The following is a 20274-nucleotide window of genomic DNA, read 5'->3' as shown; positions in this document are numbered from 1 at the left end:
TTCCCATGTAATTCTGAAAAATTTCCACACATAAAAAATTATCAACTCTTTTTACAAAGGCAAAATAGTCAGTTACTTTATAATTTAGTTTCATTTAGAGTACAAAATTCAGGGAAAAAATGTTTTTTAAAGATGGATGCCCAAGTAATCTGCATGGCCATTCCATGTTGTAAAATGATTAAAATTTCTTCCTCTCCCTGCAACTCCCAATAGCTGTCATATATTATTGAAAAAATTAATTTTTTATTTTGTCAGTTAAACTACAAATGAGAAACCTGCTGACATTTAACTATGACACAATTATCTTTAATGTTCAGTATATGTCCCTTCTGGACTCTTACAGCTACAAACTAATACATTTTCCCTTATACAACCAAGATGAAATTGATGGTACATTATATTCCCAAAATCATGAAATCATGATTTCAAACAGAAAGTTTAAATTTTTTTATTTCAAGGTCAATCTATTGATCCTACTAGCTCCCAAATATCATTTGGATACTCAAAACAACTTCATATAAGAGACATAATTCCCAGATTGTAGGGAACTTCTGAACTTTTTCATATTTGGTCCTAGAGGGTATAAGATGCCCCCTGATATTTATAATCCAAAGAAATAGGCTGAGGGGGTCAGACTTTCTCTTGTGGTATACCTCTAGTAATGTTTTGTTACTAAGAAGGTAGCAAAGAGTAGAGAGATAAAAACAAAAAGTGAAAATAAGCGTTATAAATGTGTAATCTTGATACACAAAGCGCAGCAGGAAAAAAATAAAAATCAGAATGAATGATAAAAGAGATTACATCAATACAAGCATTTTTGGTGTTTTTAGTCTAATTTTCATATTTTTTTGGATGAGAATAAAACAAAGGGAGTTGGTAAAATGTGTTTCCACAGCAGTCACATAACAGCATTGATTCACGTGACAAGCCTTTCCTATCTCCAGATACTAAGTGCTTTAGAACTCTGACTCTATTTCAGTTTTAGCACCAGAAATGTTTATCCCTACCTCCCAAATGATGTCAATACACATTTTCTCCATACAATTCATGTCTCTCAGTGTTTACTGCGATATTACTTTGCTGTCATTGTTTTGGCAGATGCACAAGCAAAATCTGATTCTAACAGTTTGACCCTTCTCACTTCTTATGTTCTCTAGGGCATAATAAAACCCAAGATACAATCCCACAGCAGTTAATGAAGCTTAACCTCCCACCCTCTTAATTACCAATGCATTACACCAACTATAGACATCATACTCCTCTCTAAGCTATTTTACAATTCAGCAGAAGTACTACTGAGCTATTATGTAGACATAATCCCAGCCAAATGTGAAATCCTTCTTAAATAAAATCTTTTGATCCTTGCAGGTTTTGGTAACTGTATAATTAATACTACTTAAGAATTATCTATTTATGTATTGATAAATATATAGCTTGATATAGTTTGGCTAATTTTATTTTGCATAACAGCTACTGCTGCAGGAACAGTCAATGAAGTTTGAAAAAAAAAAAGAAATAAAATAATGTCTCTGTAACTAATTTGAGATCTTAATTTGAAGCGAAATTTAAAACATTAAAATTTAAGTGAATTATTACAGATATTTAAAAGAAATCTTCATAAATTCAAGATTTTTTTCTAAGAATTATGTTCATTTTTGGTATTTGACAATTTGGTTATTTTAATTATTAGAAACTTTCAGAAAAGGTCTTCTAAGTATGAGAGCTGAAAATGTAATTTAAAAAAACCGACAAAGAGATTTAAAAATGACAAATAAATGGATACATAACTTCTATAACATTTTTCTCCTTTATTAGCTGATTCTCAGATCTATTTCTATCTAAGATTTTTTCCCCTCTTTTCTGTAAAAAGTGCCAAAATATTTGTCATAAGACAACTTGTGATAGAAAGAATACTTTTAGCCCTACAAGGGAAAAAACAATTTGTTTAAAGGAAATCTAACAAAATGAAGAAATCATTATGAGATATTTTTGATATTTGTGGCCATAAAGCTTACCTACCAGAACCACACAAATGCAAAGTCTAACCACTGAGGTAAGAGAAGTGTTTTCAATACCTCTTTTCCCATTGTCTCCTATCTCCACATCTCTTTTCAACATATAAACTAGGAATGTGTTCAGAGGACTGAATAATCTCCCTCTCTCCTTCATTGTTTCCCAACTGAGATGGGGGAAAGAGGGGAGAATAACACAGTAGGAGTAGGAAGCAGGGGTCTGTAAGAGATGGTAAGAAATGTCTGGGGAAGAAAAAAATTAGTTTTCAGTAAGAAAAACTACTTTCATTTAATGACAAACTGATCTAATTTATTTTAAAATACAGAATGAATCATCACAGTCTTGAAAATGTTAAGCATATAAGGATGTCAAAGTAATCTAGACACAACCCCTATGAGGTAAGGGGAAAATGAGCTAGAGACAAATTATGTCACTTGCCCAAGGTCACAGCAAATCAGTTACAAATGACTTCCACAGAAATCAGGACTCTTAATCAAAGTAGAGATACTGCAGTGCAACCCTAACTCATTATTACGTTTATTTAAAAGAGGAAAATGGCTTGAGATTCATGGATGGGAAATCTATATGTAATTGTAATATTATTTGCTTCTGTGATGACCTTTCATTTAATTTCTTAACATATAGAGAAAATACACACGCTGTCCAGAGATTATATTAAAAAAAAAAATCATCACGTGGGATAGTGTTCATTTTCCAGATTTTCTAAAATAAGGAATACTGGGATATATTAAATCAGTCATTATGACATTTTTTTTTCCTTCTAAGAAATGTTCTACTTTTTTTTTTCTTTTTCAAACAAGGGTCTTAAAGAGTAAAGACGTTACAGGAACCACGTAAGAGATCAAAGCTGATGACTTAATTGAGATGACTAAGTAAGGCTCAACTAGCTTTTCATACTAAGCATCCTTTCACTAAAACTAAACACGGTGATTGTGTCCTGTTCAAGTAAGATAAATAGTGAGGTTTCAATAGTTTTAAATAAATATAAAATTAAGGCAATGGATACCAAGATGAAATTTCTCAATAGCAAGTTTTTTTTAAACACTACCTGTAAATTATTCATATTTAATTAGAATTGTTTTCTTTAATAAAGGATAAGGAAGAATATACTGAATGAAAGCATTGATGTGTAATTTAAAAACAGAAATTATTTCTATTCAAAATGACCCGAATAAATTATTTTTAAAATGGGATTTTAAAATTAAAATGGGATTTTAAAACTGTGTAACATTTACGAATTTGCTAAAACTAAGACCACAAAAAACTTCTAGAGTTTTATAGTTATTATATGTGTTTATTCAATGATTATCACATTCATCTCTTAAACAAAAGAGTCAAGTCAAAAGAATATAAGAAATTTTGAAACAAAGAATTTTAAAAATAGCATGAATAATGAAATTTGAAAAAAAATTGTATAGTATTTTTATACCTTATTCTGTCTTCCTCATCCAAAGATTCTAAAGGTAACTTTATATATATGCATAACAAACATTATCTAAATATGTCACAAAGTTAATTTCATGTCACCACCTGCAGTTTTAGAAAGTTTATATAGTGAAGGTAGACTAATAACAAGACATTAAACCTCAACTACTTGGTAAAGAAGGTAGCACAAGTATGATTGACCTCATTTTGCCTGTGATAAAACTAGGAAGTGTTTGAGGTAAGATTTGAACTCGAGTGTCCTGACTCACAGTCTAGCACGTAATCTATGTTATATTTCACAGTGATCAGACAAACCCAATTCACGGCTCCCCTTCCAACCACCCCACAGGAGTGTCAGTCAACACTACCAATGTAATGACTTAAGACCTTATAAAGAGGTGGAGCCCAGATGGAGGAATTGCTCAAACAAGACCCAAAGGTTAAAGGGGAACTCCAATTTGGGGTTCACGGCTGACAGGAGCTTGCCCAGTGAGAGAGAGCTGAGAACCAGGGCCCAAGTGGAGGAAGCACCAGAGTAAAGGAAGGCACCGCAGCAAGGGCAGGGGCAGACCAGGGGTGCCAACCCTGGACTCACAGACTGTGGGAGGCGGATGCACAGAGTAGGGGGAGCTGCTGAACATACTATGGTACCCAAGGGAGATGGAGTCCTATCAGGTTAAATCCTGACCGCCCCCGGCTCCCCACCTCTGCCAGGTGAAGGACTCAGAAGGCAGAATGAGGCAAGAACTTTCCGAGAGGGCCGGGTTGGAAGTCGTTCTGACTGAATGTGCATGCCAAGTGCAGATGGGGGCCGCCACAGGACAGAGCAAGACCTGAATTCATATCCCACCTCACATGTTTGCTGCTGTGAGACTCTACCTGTTTAAATTGGTTTTTCCATCTGTAAAATCAGAATAATAATGGTACCTACCTCCCAGGGCTGCTGTGAGGATCAGATGAGATAATAATTGTAAAAGGCTAAGCACAGTACCTGGCACATGGAAAGCATTTTGTAAATGTTAGCTATCTCTATTATCATTATTATCATCAGCTAAAAAGAGGGCAAGAAGATGAATTTTGACTAATTAAACTAAATAAAATATTTTTAAAAGACGGGGAGACTGAATGAATTCAAAGAATTGGAATTAAAATGACGAGGACAGAATAAATCTCACAAGGATAAAATATTATAAGACCCACATGCCATTCATCAGATACTCATTTGTATCAAATCCATTTCTTTATCAATGTTAGTAAATGCATAAAATGCTAATTTATTGCCAACCAATCTACTTAATTTCCTTATCATATTAAAATAAAAATAAGGTCCAGTTTTGACATTGTCTTGCACCCTCAAAAACTCAAATCAATCAGAATCTCATTGATTCAGGAGTTCCCTTTGGTGATTCAGATCATGCACCTGCCAGACCCGCCAAACTTGAAGAACTCTGACCCAAGTTCTTCCCAAAGCTGGACCTTCATTAGAGATCTTTAAACCCTTTCTCCTGGCATTCTGAGAGTGTCTGTGGACCACTGACTATTTCTGATCTTCCCCTCTTGCCATAGGGATTGTCCATTTTAAATTCCTGACATACAATTTCTCGATGATTTTCTTACTCTGTTCTTGGGCATTCCTTTTTGATTATATCTTGTATCCTGCCAAACACATTTATGATGTACCTCTTCAATACCATATATATATTTCCTTGTAATTCTTTGGAGGAAATGATAGTTTATGTGAGCAAAATGTTAGTCTTAAAAATGAAGGCCTTTGCTTTCCATAGGAATTTGGGGGTCAATAAAATAGTCAATTACCATTTCTCTTGCTTTTAATTTTTTTTGAATGATCTTTTTTTTCCTTTTTTCACCTCTTTTCCCCAATCCCAAAGGGGAAAAACAATTATGTATAATAATGAAAAAGGAAAGTAAAAAAAAAATTTCCATATTGGCTACATCCAAAAATGTTTTATTTTGGATATTTATTCTATCATTTCTCTGTCAAGAAGAGCTTAGCCATTTGTCATTACTGCTCCTGTGGCATCAAGGTTGGTCACCCTATATTGATCAGAGTTCTTAGTAAGTCTCTTAAAGTTGTTTGCTTTTTCAATATAGGTGTTAAGATTTAAAATTTTTCTTCTTTTTTATTTTGTACCAGATGACACAAATCTTTCCAGGTTTCTCTAAAACTGCCTCTTTCATCATTTCTTATAGCACAAGAATATTTCATCACATTCATAAACCAAAATTTATTCATCCATTCCCAAACTGAGGGACTCCCCTTTAGTTTCCAGCTCTTTACCTTAACAAAGAAGGAAGCTATAAAATATTTTTGTACATACAAAATCTTCTTCTTTGATGTTTTTAGACCAAGTAGTGACCTTTCTGGGTCAAAAAGTGTGTATAGTTTCAAACTACTTTCCAGAATGTCTGGATCACATCCAGCCCCATCAAGAATGCGTTAACATGCCTGTTTCCTTCACTCTCCTCAACACGTCATACCTATTGGATATAAAGTGATGTTATAATGATCAGTCCCTAATTGATAGATAGTCAAAGAATCTGATTCAGTAGTTCTCAGGGGAAGAAATCCAAAGGATCTATAGCAATATCACTAATAACTAGGGATTCACAAATCCCTGAAAGGAATCAAAACTATTCTATTTTTTTTCAACTTTGGACCCAGCTCATTGTGCATTTGTACTGTCTGGTCCAGATTTTTGACTGATGGGCAAACTCTTTGGGTACCCAATGAATATTGAAACCTGGACATTTGATATTAGTTATTCCTTTGATCTTTCCTGTGAAGATGACAGATGCAATTCCTTTGAATAAGAACAGATCTCTTTTAGGAGGCACTCCAATGTTACATTGTCTAACATAGTCAACACAATGACATCTGTAAAAGGAATATCTAGAAGACAGCTTCATTTGCAAAGAGGAATTCCCACTTTGATCTGGTCTCTGTGCTGGATTTCTATCACAGTGGTAAATACCTGGGTAAACATAAATTTCCTAATTTTTAGTCTTGCATGAGGTTTATTACTAGAGGGTTATTTTAAAGGATCATTGCTACTGAAATGCTCATTGATGAAATTCAGTAATATTTATAAAGTGATTAGTAATTGCCTGGTACTATCTTAAGTACTTAAATGTTTATTTCCTAATTATCCACTCTATTGTTATACATTTCAAGAAATCTTGAATGATCTCAATGTATAAAAGAGAGAAACCTTGCCTAAGAAGTTACAAGGTGGTATCTGATCCACAAAATTAAATTACTTTTTTTTTTTTTGGGGGGGGGGTGTAGGTACTCAACAAAAGAACTAAATTACTAATTTATTAAATTATTGATTTTTTTGAAATCCAATAATGGGGAAAAAACTCTCCTAGAAAGGGTACAAGGTTCAATTGCCAACTCTTGCATTTTACTAATGATTTCATGGTGCTATTGCATTCACAGCAGGGGCAGCTGTGGGACAGAATTTAGTCTTTATCCTGATGCTTTTGGTTTATGAGCTAAATAGGGAGACTGTAAAAGGGTCCTGTTGGGTCAGGGCAAGCACACCAGGTTCTTTGGACTAGGTGGAAAAGACCATGATAGGAGCAAGCAGAGAGCAAGATGTGAAGGAAGGACCATAGAGGGAAGTAGGCAGCATGGAGAAAAATTGGAACACAGAAAGTCACTTAGGTAAGTAATCTTACCTGGATAAAAGGTAGAAGCACTCAGCATGAACCTGTAACAGGTAGAGGAATCATGAGTTGGGATCCCACTTTTATAAGCTTTTGATGTTGGGGAATGGACTAATTCATTCATGTTATCCTAGTTCATTACCATGAAACACATCTCAAAGTTATCATCTCCTTAGGGTTACTACCCTCGGGAAACATGTTGCTGGTCTTACTATGCACACATGGAGGTTATCTGCTTACAATCAAAGGCAGTGGGCAAGATAAAGGAGTCATTATAGTAGAGACTAACATGCTTACCCTAATTTAGCACAAAGACTCTGGATGTGACCTCAGTTAATTTATGATGCAACTAGCAATGGCTCCCCTAATTTATGAGGCAATTTGCAAATAATTACTATGCTCCCTTAATTTATAAAGCAGTTTGTGATTTCTGTGTTTTCCTTTTGCAACCTTACTTCATAGTATTATTACTCCATACTAGCTACTTATAAATTTACTTACTATATTACTTGGGAAATGGGTTGGTCAGGGGTACCATATTGGAAATACAATTTCATCACAAAAGCATGATGGGTTACTGTATTCTCTGCATCTTTCAGTTCATTGCAAATGGGTAGAGGTGTTCTTCATTGTTGACTACCTGCAAAGGCCTTCTTGTTCTATATTAATATATTGGCCTGTGTTAATGCCCTCATGATGGAAGTACTCAATCCATATGTAGATAATCTCATACATATTTTAAATATCTGAGAGAGCATATAGGAAAATAATTGTTATGTTCTCAGTCATTTTTTGAGCATTTATGAGGATCAAGATAGGTTTTTCCCCTTAACTCAGCTACATCCCCCTTTTTAGGATACCTTCCATAATGGACCCTCAAGGCAGTTACAATCACATCATTTTCATTTCAATGTGGCTACTTTTATTTCCTTCGTTTTCACTAGTATTGTTTCTTGGATCCAAGTGTGGCAGCTTAAGTCCTTTATGAAGAAGACAGTATGTTAAAATGGGTTTTGCAAATCTTTTCCATTTCCCCCCCTGTTTACTTTCCATTTTCATCCTTGAATGATTTTAATATGACTTTGCTGAGTTGAATATCTTACTGAGCTTTCTTCAAACTGGTTTTATCCTCCACTGATTCAATCTTTCTGAGATGATACTACTTAAAATTGTCTATCATCCTTCTTCAAAAGATTTGACAGATGAGTTTACAGTCTCAACTGGTGATGCCTTTCACAGACAAGTCTCTATTTGTCAAATTAATCAGATGTTTGTTGACTAAGGAATTTTTGGGTCCCTTTTGGTCTCCTTGTTGTGGCAATTAATTTACATTAGTTAAACTTCTAGATTATTGTCAACACGGATGCCAGTTCTTTTTGATGTAACGTACTTAAATTAATTGGTATTCTTATATTTAACATCAGAGTAATACCAGGTCAAGGCCTAATGACACATTGCAAATGCAGTTATAGCTAAATTGACAAAAGCTAATTCAATGATAGCCAAATTATCCAAAATTCCAATACTTTTATCATAAACTGAGGCTTCCATAATTACATCAGGCAATCCCTACATAGAGCACATCAGTATACAGGCTATATAATTCATGTTAAACTATTTAGACAGTAGGATGATTAAGAAAACTAATGACATTTTCACACACAAAAATTATCTCCATTGAAATAAAAAGTAGCAAATATTGTTTTTTTCCCCCAAATAGAACTGACTTCCAGGTAATAATATCTAATTGGGTAGTACTATAATGATGTCTTCTAGTTTATAATGATACACTCTTTGAGAAAATCTGATATATGAAAAGCCAGGTTTAATACACAGATAAATTAGAGGGGTAAATATATTATTTGTAAAAAAAATCCTTAACTTTTCAAAAGAACTTGCCACAGGGTTCCTTTATGTAGTTAGCTAACAAAAGACATCTAAAATGATTCAGTTTTTCAAAAATTTATTTATTTACACAGTGGTTTTTTGGACCATGTTTTTGTATAAAGTAAAACAAACATTTTTAAAATTCTAAATTAATTCCCTCATGTGCATTTTAAAATACTTTAAAATTTTTTCTGTGATCTTTCTCCCAAGGAATTAAAAATATTTCATTAATGTTTATTATTATATTTACCCTCAAAATATTCAGCCAGGAAAGAAAAGGTGGCAGGTATTGTAGGAAAGAGAAGTTATTTGTTCATTAATATCCTAAATAATATCCTAAATAAATACAGCTTCTGGAAAATGTCTTCTCAAACAGACACATAACCGGCCGAATTGTTAAATTATGGAAAAAAGAGAACTTTACTTTGTTTTCAGTAAGCCTGAAAATCAGTACTTGTGAATAATTAAAATTCTAAAGAACCAGTAAAGACCTTTGCTAGTATGTATGAGAAAGTTTGTGGAAGTCCTTAAGAAGAGAATGTTAGCACACCATCAGAGGTCACAGGTTAAATAGAAAGGCTGTGAAGTTTTATTACAGACAGAAGGATAAAATTCACTTTCACAAATCCCCAGCTAAAAATTCAGTGATCCCTTCAATACTGAGCCTTTGATTCCTGAAAATCCACATTTTGTCAAGTGACTCTGGATATGTCTTTGATTTCACATATCATCCATTTCTCTATTATGTCATGTCACAAAACCAAAAAACTTTGAAATTCACTGCCATTTCTTCCAAAATATTTATATTACATTTGCTGTGGGCAGAATCCAGAAGAAATATAATTCATAACTGAACATTGAAATTAAAGGAAGGTTTGTTTTATAAGCCTGAAAATCCTGATTCTTTTCCTTTCTCTGTATATATGAGAAGCCCTGGTACTCTTCTAATTCTGATACTGCCCACATGCCTAAGTTCTGTTACTGCCCACATGCCTAAGTAGTACCAGGGCTTCTCATATATGTTCAGTTATGAATTATCTTTCTTCTGGATTCTGCCCACAGCAAATGTAATATAAATATTATGGAAGAAATGGCAGTGAATTTCAAAGTTTTTTGGTTTTGTGACATGACATAATAGAGAAATGGATGATATGTGAAATCAAAGACATATCCAGAGTCACTTGACAAAATGTGGATTTTCAGGAATCAAAGGCTCAGTATTGAAGGGATCACTGAATTTTTAGCTGGGGATTTGTGAAAGTGAATTTTATCCTTCTGTCTGTAATAAAACTTCACAGCCTTTCTATTTAACCTGTGACCTCTGATGGTGTGCTAACATTCTCTTCTTAAGGCATCCTCTATTACTTCATTTAATGGGATAATCATTCTGTGAGGATTGAAAGTGCTACCTAGAAAGTATTACCCTTTGGGGTTTTCCTGGTTGTGACTCATAATCTTTGAATCTTGCTTATTCCTTAAGAAAGAATATTTAGGAGGAAAAATGAATTTTGAATATATCCAATATTTGATTTTGACTTAACCATTTCTTTCTTTGCAGATGATAAATTACTAAAACTTGAAATGAATTTTGAATATATCCAATATTTGATTTTGACTTAACCATTTCTTTCTTTGCAGATGATAAATTACTAAATCTTTTTTTTTGTGTTTTCTTATTTGAATTTTCTTATTGATTTTCCCCCCACCCCCACCCCAGAAATACAAGTAATATTAACTATTTTATTGTTGACATGGATGAGCATTTTATAGTTTCCAAATAAAATCATCTTTAGGCCTGGAATCACAGAACTGATAAGATCTTAAGACTACTCATTCCCTTAAGTAAATCAGTGTGGTATGATGAAAAGGACATAAGCTGAGCAATCAGGAGACCATTGTACAAATCTAAATTTGCCATTCACTTGCTGGGTGGGGCTAGTAACCTAACTCCTTTAGGTTTTTCTTTTCTCATTTATGAAACAAGGGGGTTAAAGGAGATGAAGATTGGACTAATGATCTCTAAAGTCCCTTTTAACATTAAAACTATGACTCAAGCATTAATTCAGTCATAGCTTTTCTCTAACATGTGGGTCATATTCCTCTATGTTTGCCTTTGTTTAATTGACAGTCCTCTGAATGCCAAGTATATGGCAAGAGCAATGGCAGAAATCTCTTCTTCTCTCTGCTTCTAAAGAATAGACAGCAACAGAATGGTTTTCCCCCCTCCCTATAGTTCTCTATCATGGTTGTGTTTATAGCTCATGCTGTATTTCTTTACTGGCAAATTAGGCACATGTCATTTTACAAACTTGGCCAAGAATATAGGTCAGTGGAAACAGTGCTTTTCCTTAGACTTCAGATGCCAAAGAACTTCAACACTGGGGCTGCCACAGAGGGGTTCAGAATTTTAAATAAGCTCTCTCACAAGTGGCCTAAAAACAAGAATAAAGCACCAGGGTCAAACAGCCAGTTTCCGGAACTGGCTCAACAAGAACTGTAAACATGGAAAAGTGTAAAAGCTGTCTAGTGCTCTCCAACTCAGACTCAATGTCAGATGCTGAAATGAAGGACAGTCTTCTTGGCAGCTCAGCCTTTCTTTAGGGTGCCCTGAAACAAGCTGAGAAAGGTGCTACATAGGCACTAGTTAAGCTTATTGATCGCATTTTGGCCAAAGGATGTATGTACATGAACAAAAAACTTTCATAAACAGTAAACATCAACAAAGATTTCTAAAGTTTCAAAAAAGCTGGGAAGCATGAAAAAAATATCCTAGCTATTGGGTATAACATACTTAGGCTGACTGCAGAGAATGCTTAAGTAACAAAAAGAACATTTCAAGGTTCAACAAATGATGTTGAAATTATCACATGGTTTGATATAAGGAAAGACTGGAAGAGCAACTGCGAGGCTGATAAGAAGTATCCCTAATCTGTTCTCCAGTACAATCTGCCTTTGGTCTGTTGGCCCGGCCTCCAGGCCGCAGCCCCACTGGCTTACCAGCTGGGCCTCTGTGGCTTTGTACAGGCTGTCCCCCACCACCCAGCATTTATTCAGTCCTTTCTGTGTGCTAGGCCCTGTGCTAAAATCAAAAGCACAAATAGATCCTGTTTTCAAGGGCAGGCAAGATACACAGCTTCTAGGAGTGGGAGGGGCTGGGGAAAGCTTTTGGCCTGTGACCTGAAGCTGGAAGGATGGCAGGGAGTGGAGAGGAGAGAAGAAAGAGAGAGCCTTTCTTTCTGGGGAGGGAAAGGAAGAGTGAGTGTAAAGACATGGATGGACACCGAGATGGCCAACAGCAAGGAAATCAGGAGGCACAGAGAGGGTTTCATTGCCTCTCCATCTCCTTTTCTGAGCATCTTTGTCTTCACCTCAGGAACTATTTCTGTCCAAATTACTGCAGTTATGAGTATTCTCTCTCTACGTTTTATCCCCCAGTAGAATATAACCACCTTGAGGACAGAGGCTTTTTTTCCCCTCCTGTTTTTGTCTCTGTTCAGCACTCACCAAAGGGCCTTCTACAAAGTAGGCACTTTATTTCAATTGTCTCCTGAAAGATTTGATTGAGAGAAATTATAATTTCAATATTTTAGAGTACTACTAGTGAATTTCTATTAAAAAAAAAATCTTGATCACCCTAAAAAACTTTTGGTATGTTTAATAAGTTCTGATTTTTTATATTAAAGATAAAATTCTGATACAATTTATTTTAAACTTCAAATGTTTACTTAACATTTCCTTTGGTTCTGAAAAGCAGTACAAAGCAAGCATTCATTTAACAATCAAGTTATACTTAGAGCATGACCTTTGGGAAATCTGTGTCTATACTTTTCTTTTTCTTTTTTTTTTTTTTTTATGGATCATATGTAGTACTTTTTTTTTATTTAATAGCCTTTTATTTACAGGTTATATGCATGGGTAACTTTACAGCATTAACAATTGCCAAACCTCTTGTTCCAATTTTTCACCTCTTACCCCCCCACCTCCTCCCCCAGATGGCAGGATGACCAGTAGATGTTAAGTACATTAAAATATAAATTAGATTGTGTCTATACTTTTCAAAAGTGTTTTCAGTCCTTTAAAATCATGTTAGCTTCCTACTTTGTTTTATTCATATTTGCTGTTAAACTTGGAATAATTAATAAATCAAGAAATATAGCAACAGGAACAATAATTTTCATTTTCCCCCAAAATTTAAAATGTTTTTGCTCAGTATCAAATTTATCTAACTTTATTTTGATGAAGTTTGTTTTCAATAGCAATCACAGATACATTCTGTAATAATATGACTGTCCATTTAATTGTGCAAATGATTAAACTTCCTATGAAAAACAGGCATATCCCAACAAGTAATGAATTTTTGGTATGTTTATTCTAATACTATAATAACGAATTATGGAAAGAGGGGGCAAAAGTTTTTATTCTTGTTTTTATTACAAAGTACATTTTTATGTTATATAATCTGTTAATGAAACAACAATTTACACAATGACAAATTTAAAAGTATTCAAAAAAAAGATGTAAGCAGTTTTTACTGTCTTTTTGAGGTACCACATAGCAATTCTATTCTTATGAATGGTTATTATGATATATACACTTAAGAGGTCCATATGTATTCTTTTAAATAAAAGTGTATTAACTGAGAAAAAAATGCTCACAGCATATGTGTTTAAAAGGCTTTTAAAAAACATCATGTATATTGTTCTATAGGATTTTCTACAGGGGTGTAATTTTTCAGTGTAACATCTTAATGCTGACTTCCTGAAGGAGCTTTGACTACAATAGGCATGAATATGTTTTCAAAGGATGATGGATAAATTGCTGGGTGGTAATATAATATATCTTAGGCAGCTGATGGGGCTTTTTATCCTCTACTTGTCTTTTAGTTATACACAGTTTTAAGATAATTATGGTCTATAAGATTGTCTTTTCCCCTTCTTTGTATCAGCAATATTTGTCTTGGTTATAGGTTCAAGAAACTCCCAATCATATATCTTAAAATTAAAGCAGAGCAATTACTGGATTTCGTTATTGTACTATATTTGTAAACACTGCTTAATACCTCTGTTTTGGTCACTCATTTGTTAGAATATTTGCATAATGGCAAATTTCTAAATATGTTATTATTATTTAAATATTGGATATATTGACACTGAATCTTTTATGAAAGCCAGATTATTAACATAACATAGTTTTCTTAGTATAAAATGTCCAATTATATCAAGCTACTAGTTTGCATCTAAAGTTGTTAAGATCACAGATCTGGACCTGGAAGGGTCACTGGAGGTCTCTTTTTGTCTTTTAACAGATGATTAAAATGAGACTCAGTAATGTTATATGCCTTGCCCAAAGTGATGTGAGTAGTAAGCATCAGAGGTGGGCTCCAAAGGTTACTCTTCCAGAATAGCTCATTTTATCTCCATTCTACAATTTAAATTTTGTTTGATCATAATTTTCAATCAACCACCATCCCCCTAAAACATTTAAGGACATTAAGTGGCATAGTTATCCAATAAAAAATGAAGCTCTGAATTTTTTGGCAACTGATAACATGACACTATGAAATAATGATATATCCTCATGTAAAACAAGTTAATAAGAAAGCAAAAAAAGATAAATACTTCTCATGAAAAACTGAAAATTACTAATTAGTATAACTACAGGTAGAGATAACCAAAAGCCATATACTTTCAAAATAACACGTTTATACCATGTAAGATTTTAAAATTATTTTAAATAGTAGGCACATTATAAGTATCATATGTAAGAACTTTGAATATTGACTTAATAATTCAAATCAATTTTAAATGTAGGTGAATATAAGGAAAATAATTATATATAAAGTCAAAAGAGACAGTTTGGTATAGTAGGTTAATACCCCATCTTTGCCTCTAATATATGTTAGATATGTGACTTTGACTCAGTGGCTTAACCTGTCAGGGCTCCAGGAGACATTAAGTCCACAAGCTGTGGAACAACTGCAAATATCCTAGCAGTCATAAAGGGAGTTTTTTCACAAGAAGCTGCTTATCTGAGGAATCAGAGTCAAAAGGGATTTTGGGGGGCAATAGCCAAATATAGTTAGCCTACACAAAAGATCAAGTCTACTATTTTAATTATTAAAAAACTTAGTGACAGTCCATTTTTGACAAGCATAAAATTTTCATATATGTGAAATTTTCTAATTAAATATAAACATCTTTCAAGCTGTATGCTGCAAAAACAAATAAATAAATAAAACAAAAACAAATAAAAACCTTCAGTATCTTTTATGATACAGAAAGAAAAGCCACCATTCAGAACCATTAGAATTTCTTGGCAGCAATTATATCATGTCATCAGGAATACATTCTTTCTAAGTGCACAAAATAAAACATAATGGACATAATGACAGTAGAACATATTCTTTGTCAAAAGACATCTATGTTAGTCCAAGTAAAAGGATTTCTCAATAATAAAATAAGTGTTCTTCTACCCACATGAATGTTGGTGTATAAGTTAGTAAATTTCTGAATACTTTAAATGTAAGGACTGCTTTTGAAAGGTAAAGAAAATCTGATTAAAATTTCATGAGACTTGTTCACTTACTATAGTACTGAAAAAAATTGTAAGTGTCAAAAATATGGGTGAGATTGAGAAAAGAATAATAAAATAATACAAAAAAGAAAATGCTGTAAATGTTAAGTCAATAAAATGTTTTGTAGTGCCTATTGTGCTCAACATGACTTTTTTGTTAGTTAAAAACCTTAAGTACATTAAATATAGATATTTAAAAAAGCAATCAATGTGGTGGAAGTAAAATGGTATTGAGAGGACAGTGGTTACAGGATCTGACTGGCTACTAACTCTTGGTGGAATCTTAACAATTCACCAACTTTCCCTTCTACTGCTAACAGTACTAAAACTAGACTTAATTGTAAAGGATTAATTTTGAAAACATGCTCAAAGACCTTTACCTATGCATACACAATCTTCATAATTTCACACATTAAAGAAATATTTTTGCATACCTGTAAAATGTCGTCAGGGTCTTCTTTAGCAGAGGCAAGCAACAAAGTATGCCCACAGACTATTCCCTCAGCTAGGAAATACTTGAAGAGCAAATTGGAATAAATATTATATTTGTCCTCCTCTGTAAAATAAATAAATGAATAATTTTAGAATATGTAGCATTTGATATGCATATTTTATAAAGCAGATGTTTTACTCCTTAATCAAAATCTTCAAAATAAGTATTTATCTAACTTGCTCTTTCAGGATACAAAATAACTCAAAAAAGAAATACTTCCTTTCAATTAGTGTTTATTAAGTACCTACTATGTGCCTGGCACTGGCGATACTAATTTAAAAATTAAACAATCTCTGTCATCAAAGTGCTAACATTCTACTTTGGGGAAACCTTAGACATTTTCTGTGAGTTTGTGAGCTCCTTTTGCCTCCTTTTTTATCCTTAGCATTTAGCACAGTACCTGGCACATGGGAGTTTAATAAATGTTTATTGACTATTGAACATATGCAGATAAATACAAACAATATGTTATTTCTCAAAGGGTGACATTATTTCTTGGTTCTAAAATACAAGATTTAGTTCTTCAGTCTCACATTTGATATCATGAATGACTATAGGCATCTACTATAAGAGTTTCTCATGTTTTGGAGTCTTCGGACCTAATTTAATTCCTTTTAAGCTTGGGAATCAAAGGTTTAGCACTAAAGCTAGTCTAACCCCTTCATTTTTACAACTGAGAATAATGAGGCTCAGAGAAATGAAGAAACTTTCCTAAGCTTATGTGAGAAATTAAGGGGTATTTCTGAGACCCAAACGAAGGTCCTTGAACTCCAAATCCAGTGTTCTTCCCAATGTATCAATGGCTTGGGTGATTCAATTTGATACAGAACCTGCTTTGTTTTATGGTTTTCTGTTCTGTCTCTTTCCTTTTAACTATCACATCTTTTGTATCCCCACAGGATTTTGATGGTCAAATAAAAAAATAACATGTCTATGTCAATTAAGAGCAAGGGAATCCCCTTTCTTTGACCTACCAAGTAGAGATACTGTGTTTGGTAACATAATAAACACAGGATAAAAAATATTACAGTCTTTTTCCATTGTATGATTGATTCCCAAAGAGTACTTATTGCATTTGAACACAATTCTTGATAATGATAAATTCTGAAGCAAAAAAATATATGAACTGGGGGTGCCCTACTCAACAGATCAAAGAAGTCTCTTTAATTCTCTGTGACTTTACACTTTAGACTAAACTAAGCCCTTCTTCTTCCCCACTTCAAATCTGATACCCCACACACACCCTTTTTACATATCCAACATACACATACACTTGGGAGGAAAAATTTTTAAAGATGATATATAATTACTTTAAAATAATATTAAAATTAAGTTGCCTTCTGGAAATATCCTTAGAAACTTAATCAAAGAAGAAAATATTTGCATATAAATTCTTCTCATTTATATTCAAAATGCCAAAAACAGCAATGAAAGCATATATAGGAGATATCTTTTTATGTAGCAGGTATGTTACCTGCATTTTGAAGCATTCATATGGTAGGAATGCAGAAATAGCATATAAATATTGCCAAGAAAGAATATAGTTAAACCATTATTGATAGAAGTAAAAATAATACCATTATATTGATTTGTAGAATAGAAGTATTAAAGGCATTCTTAACTAGCAATAAAGAAGAAAGTACAGACTCATTTACAAAGAATTCATTTAAAAAAAGTAGAGAAGACATAAAATTTGACAACAAAAAAAAACTCTTAGTACATTGAAATGTAACTATGTATTAGAGGGCCAATTAATTTTTAATATAATCTGTCCCAAGTTAAACAGTTTAAGTTTTCAATTGGTTTTTACACAACTTTAAAATAATTTACAGGGGCTCTTGTGTGTGTATGTGTGTGTGTATATATATATATATATATATATATGAAATGCTTTTGCTACCTCTGCATTACTTTCACAGTTGAAATTAAAACTATTAGAGAATAAACAAAATATAGGGAAAATAAGGCCAAATTTACCAGTTTGATGAATTTTAATTTGTTTAGGAATAGTTTGAAATGTATATAAAATTTATATAATAAAGAAAAAAATTAGAGACAAATCTATGTACACAAAACATTAAGACAGTGGCTTTGATTGTTTTGGGGAAATTGTGCAATGCTTCTTGACATTCAATTTCTCCCCGAAACAAAAGTTCATTCTTTTTTAATATTAGGCAGCATGATTTAGTGGGTAGAGGACCAATATTAGAATCGGGAAGATTTGAATTTAAATTCTTACAAACTATTGGTATTCCAAATAATTAAAACTATTAAGATACAGATTAGTTGGCAATCTGCATTGAGAGAAAGCATTCTCAAACAAGAGTTTCTTAGATTGATCAAATCAAAGATCTGTACCCAAAGATAAAATTTAAAAAACCAATATGTTCTATGTAAATCACATGGGAAGTATCAACACATCAATGAAGAACTGTACAGAAGCAATAATAAAGAAAATGTCGTCAGAGATCTATAGGAGCTGGGCTAGGCAGTCTAGTTGATGGGCAGTCTCAATACTTCAGTGGTATTTACAGTACAAATTAAGAAATTTAGAGGAAGGCCTACAGCACTTTGCAGAAACCCTCTGTGCAGGGAGAACATGCCTACAAGGTGAGCTGTAGTTCGGGAAGGACTAGCCACAGGCCCAGTTAAGTAGGATATGTTACTATGTATATGTATTTCCCTTCCCTATCCTTTTAAAATTAATTTACCCTGCCTCTATTAATCCACTTCTTCAGTGCCATCAGTGTGGATAGTCTGGACACAGATACAGATCCCAACTTTGCAGTTCCTAAGGTGATGGCCATCTTAGATAACACAATATGGATGAGTAAATAGTCAGGAAGCTCTTCAAATTAGGGGAGTTTGGAGTTTGAACATAGCTTCTGACACCTACCAGCAGTGTAGGCCTGAGTAAGTTACTTGGCCTATGCCATAGTTTCTTTATAAAATATGGATAATAATGCCATAGTGCTTACTTCATAGGATAATTATGAGTATCAAGTGAGATACATTATGTAAAGTGTTTTGCAAACTTTAAAAGATATGTGTGTAACTGTACTCTGCTCTAACTCTCTAACTCCAAACCCAAATTAATTTTTATTTGCTCATCAAACCATATTTCTCTAGTTGAATGTAACCTTCTTGAGGGTAGGAATTATTTTGTTTTTATTTTTATATTCACAGGACCTAGAACAAGGACGTAATAAATACTTATTGAAATGAAATATATCTTGATTTATTCTGACTGATGAAATTCATTGTGCTTGTGATCAACCTTGTGATGACAAGTTTCTTTGAACTGAGCTGGGACAGTACTCAGAAATCACCTGGTTTGTGCTGGTGCTGGACTCAACACCTTCCCAATCTGAGACACCTGGAAGATTCATGTACCACTGGCATAACTTTCAACCCAGGCTCAAAGCTAAGACATCTTCCCAACTATATGCCATGGGGTATCCTATAACTATATATAATTACATAACACACACACACACACACCTCTATTAGCATTAAACAATAAAATACATATTAAAAGAAAACTTTCAACCTGAATTCTGTTTTGAAGATTTTTTAAAAAAGCATTGTCTTCTTAATTACATATATAACTATTGGCATTACATGATGAAAAATATTTGTTTAAACCTGAATTCTGTTTTGAAGAGGATTTTTTTAAAAAAGCATTAAGTCTTCTACTCAACTATCTGACAACTGTTACTATATAACTGGAGCTGACTGAAGAAAAATATCTGTGAAGACCTGTCAGATCCTCTTTCATATTTTCATTAAGGATGGCCTTAATGAGTGTATAGACTTTAAAACATAGGATGAGGTAAGAAAGCATTACTACAGGACCTACTCTGTGTCATGTATCATGCTAAATGGTATTTACCTTTTACAAATATTACCTCATTTGATTCTCACAAGAGAAGGGGAGGTAAGTATTGTTACTATCCCCATATTATGGTTGAGAAAATAGAGGCAGAGGTGACATGACTTTCCCTCATAACTAGAAAGTATCTGAGATCAGTCCTTCTGACACTAGTTCCAACAGCCTGAGCCCTGTGCTCCCAGCTGCCAGCAGAAGTCCAGTCTCCAACCCCACGTCCTCTCTATGGCATTGAAAGCCCTTGCCAAACTGGCTCCAGACTCCCTTTTCAGACTGAGGAACC

At 33.5% G+C, this 20274-nt stretch overlaps 1 protein-coding gene across 4 annotated transcripts in view; it reads right to left on the bottom strand.

Moving 5' to 3' along the window:
- The window catches only part of ELP4 (elongator acetyltransferase complex subunit 4), a 232574-nt gene that overhangs the window by 195820 nt on the left and 16480 nt on the right, over positions 1–20274 (bottom strand). For all 4 annotated transcript variants that reach the window (XM_031942487.1, XM_031942488.1, XM_031942489.1 and 1 more), the window contains exon 3: positions 16044–16165. In XM_031942487.1, coding sequence (XP_031798347.1) covers positions 16044–16165 — 122 coding nt within the window. The remainder of the gene's footprint in view (positions 1–16043; positions 16166–20274) is intronic.

Source organism: Sarcophilus harrisii, chromosome 6 (genome assembly GCF_902635505.1).
Source record: "Sarcophilus harrisii chromosome 6, mSarHar1.11, whole genome shotgun sequence".
NCBI lineage: Eukaryota > Metazoa > Chordata > Mammalia > Dasyuromorphia > Dasyuridae > Sarcophilus > Sarcophilus harrisii.
This window is presented reverse-complemented; position numbering and strand designations above follow the sequence as displayed.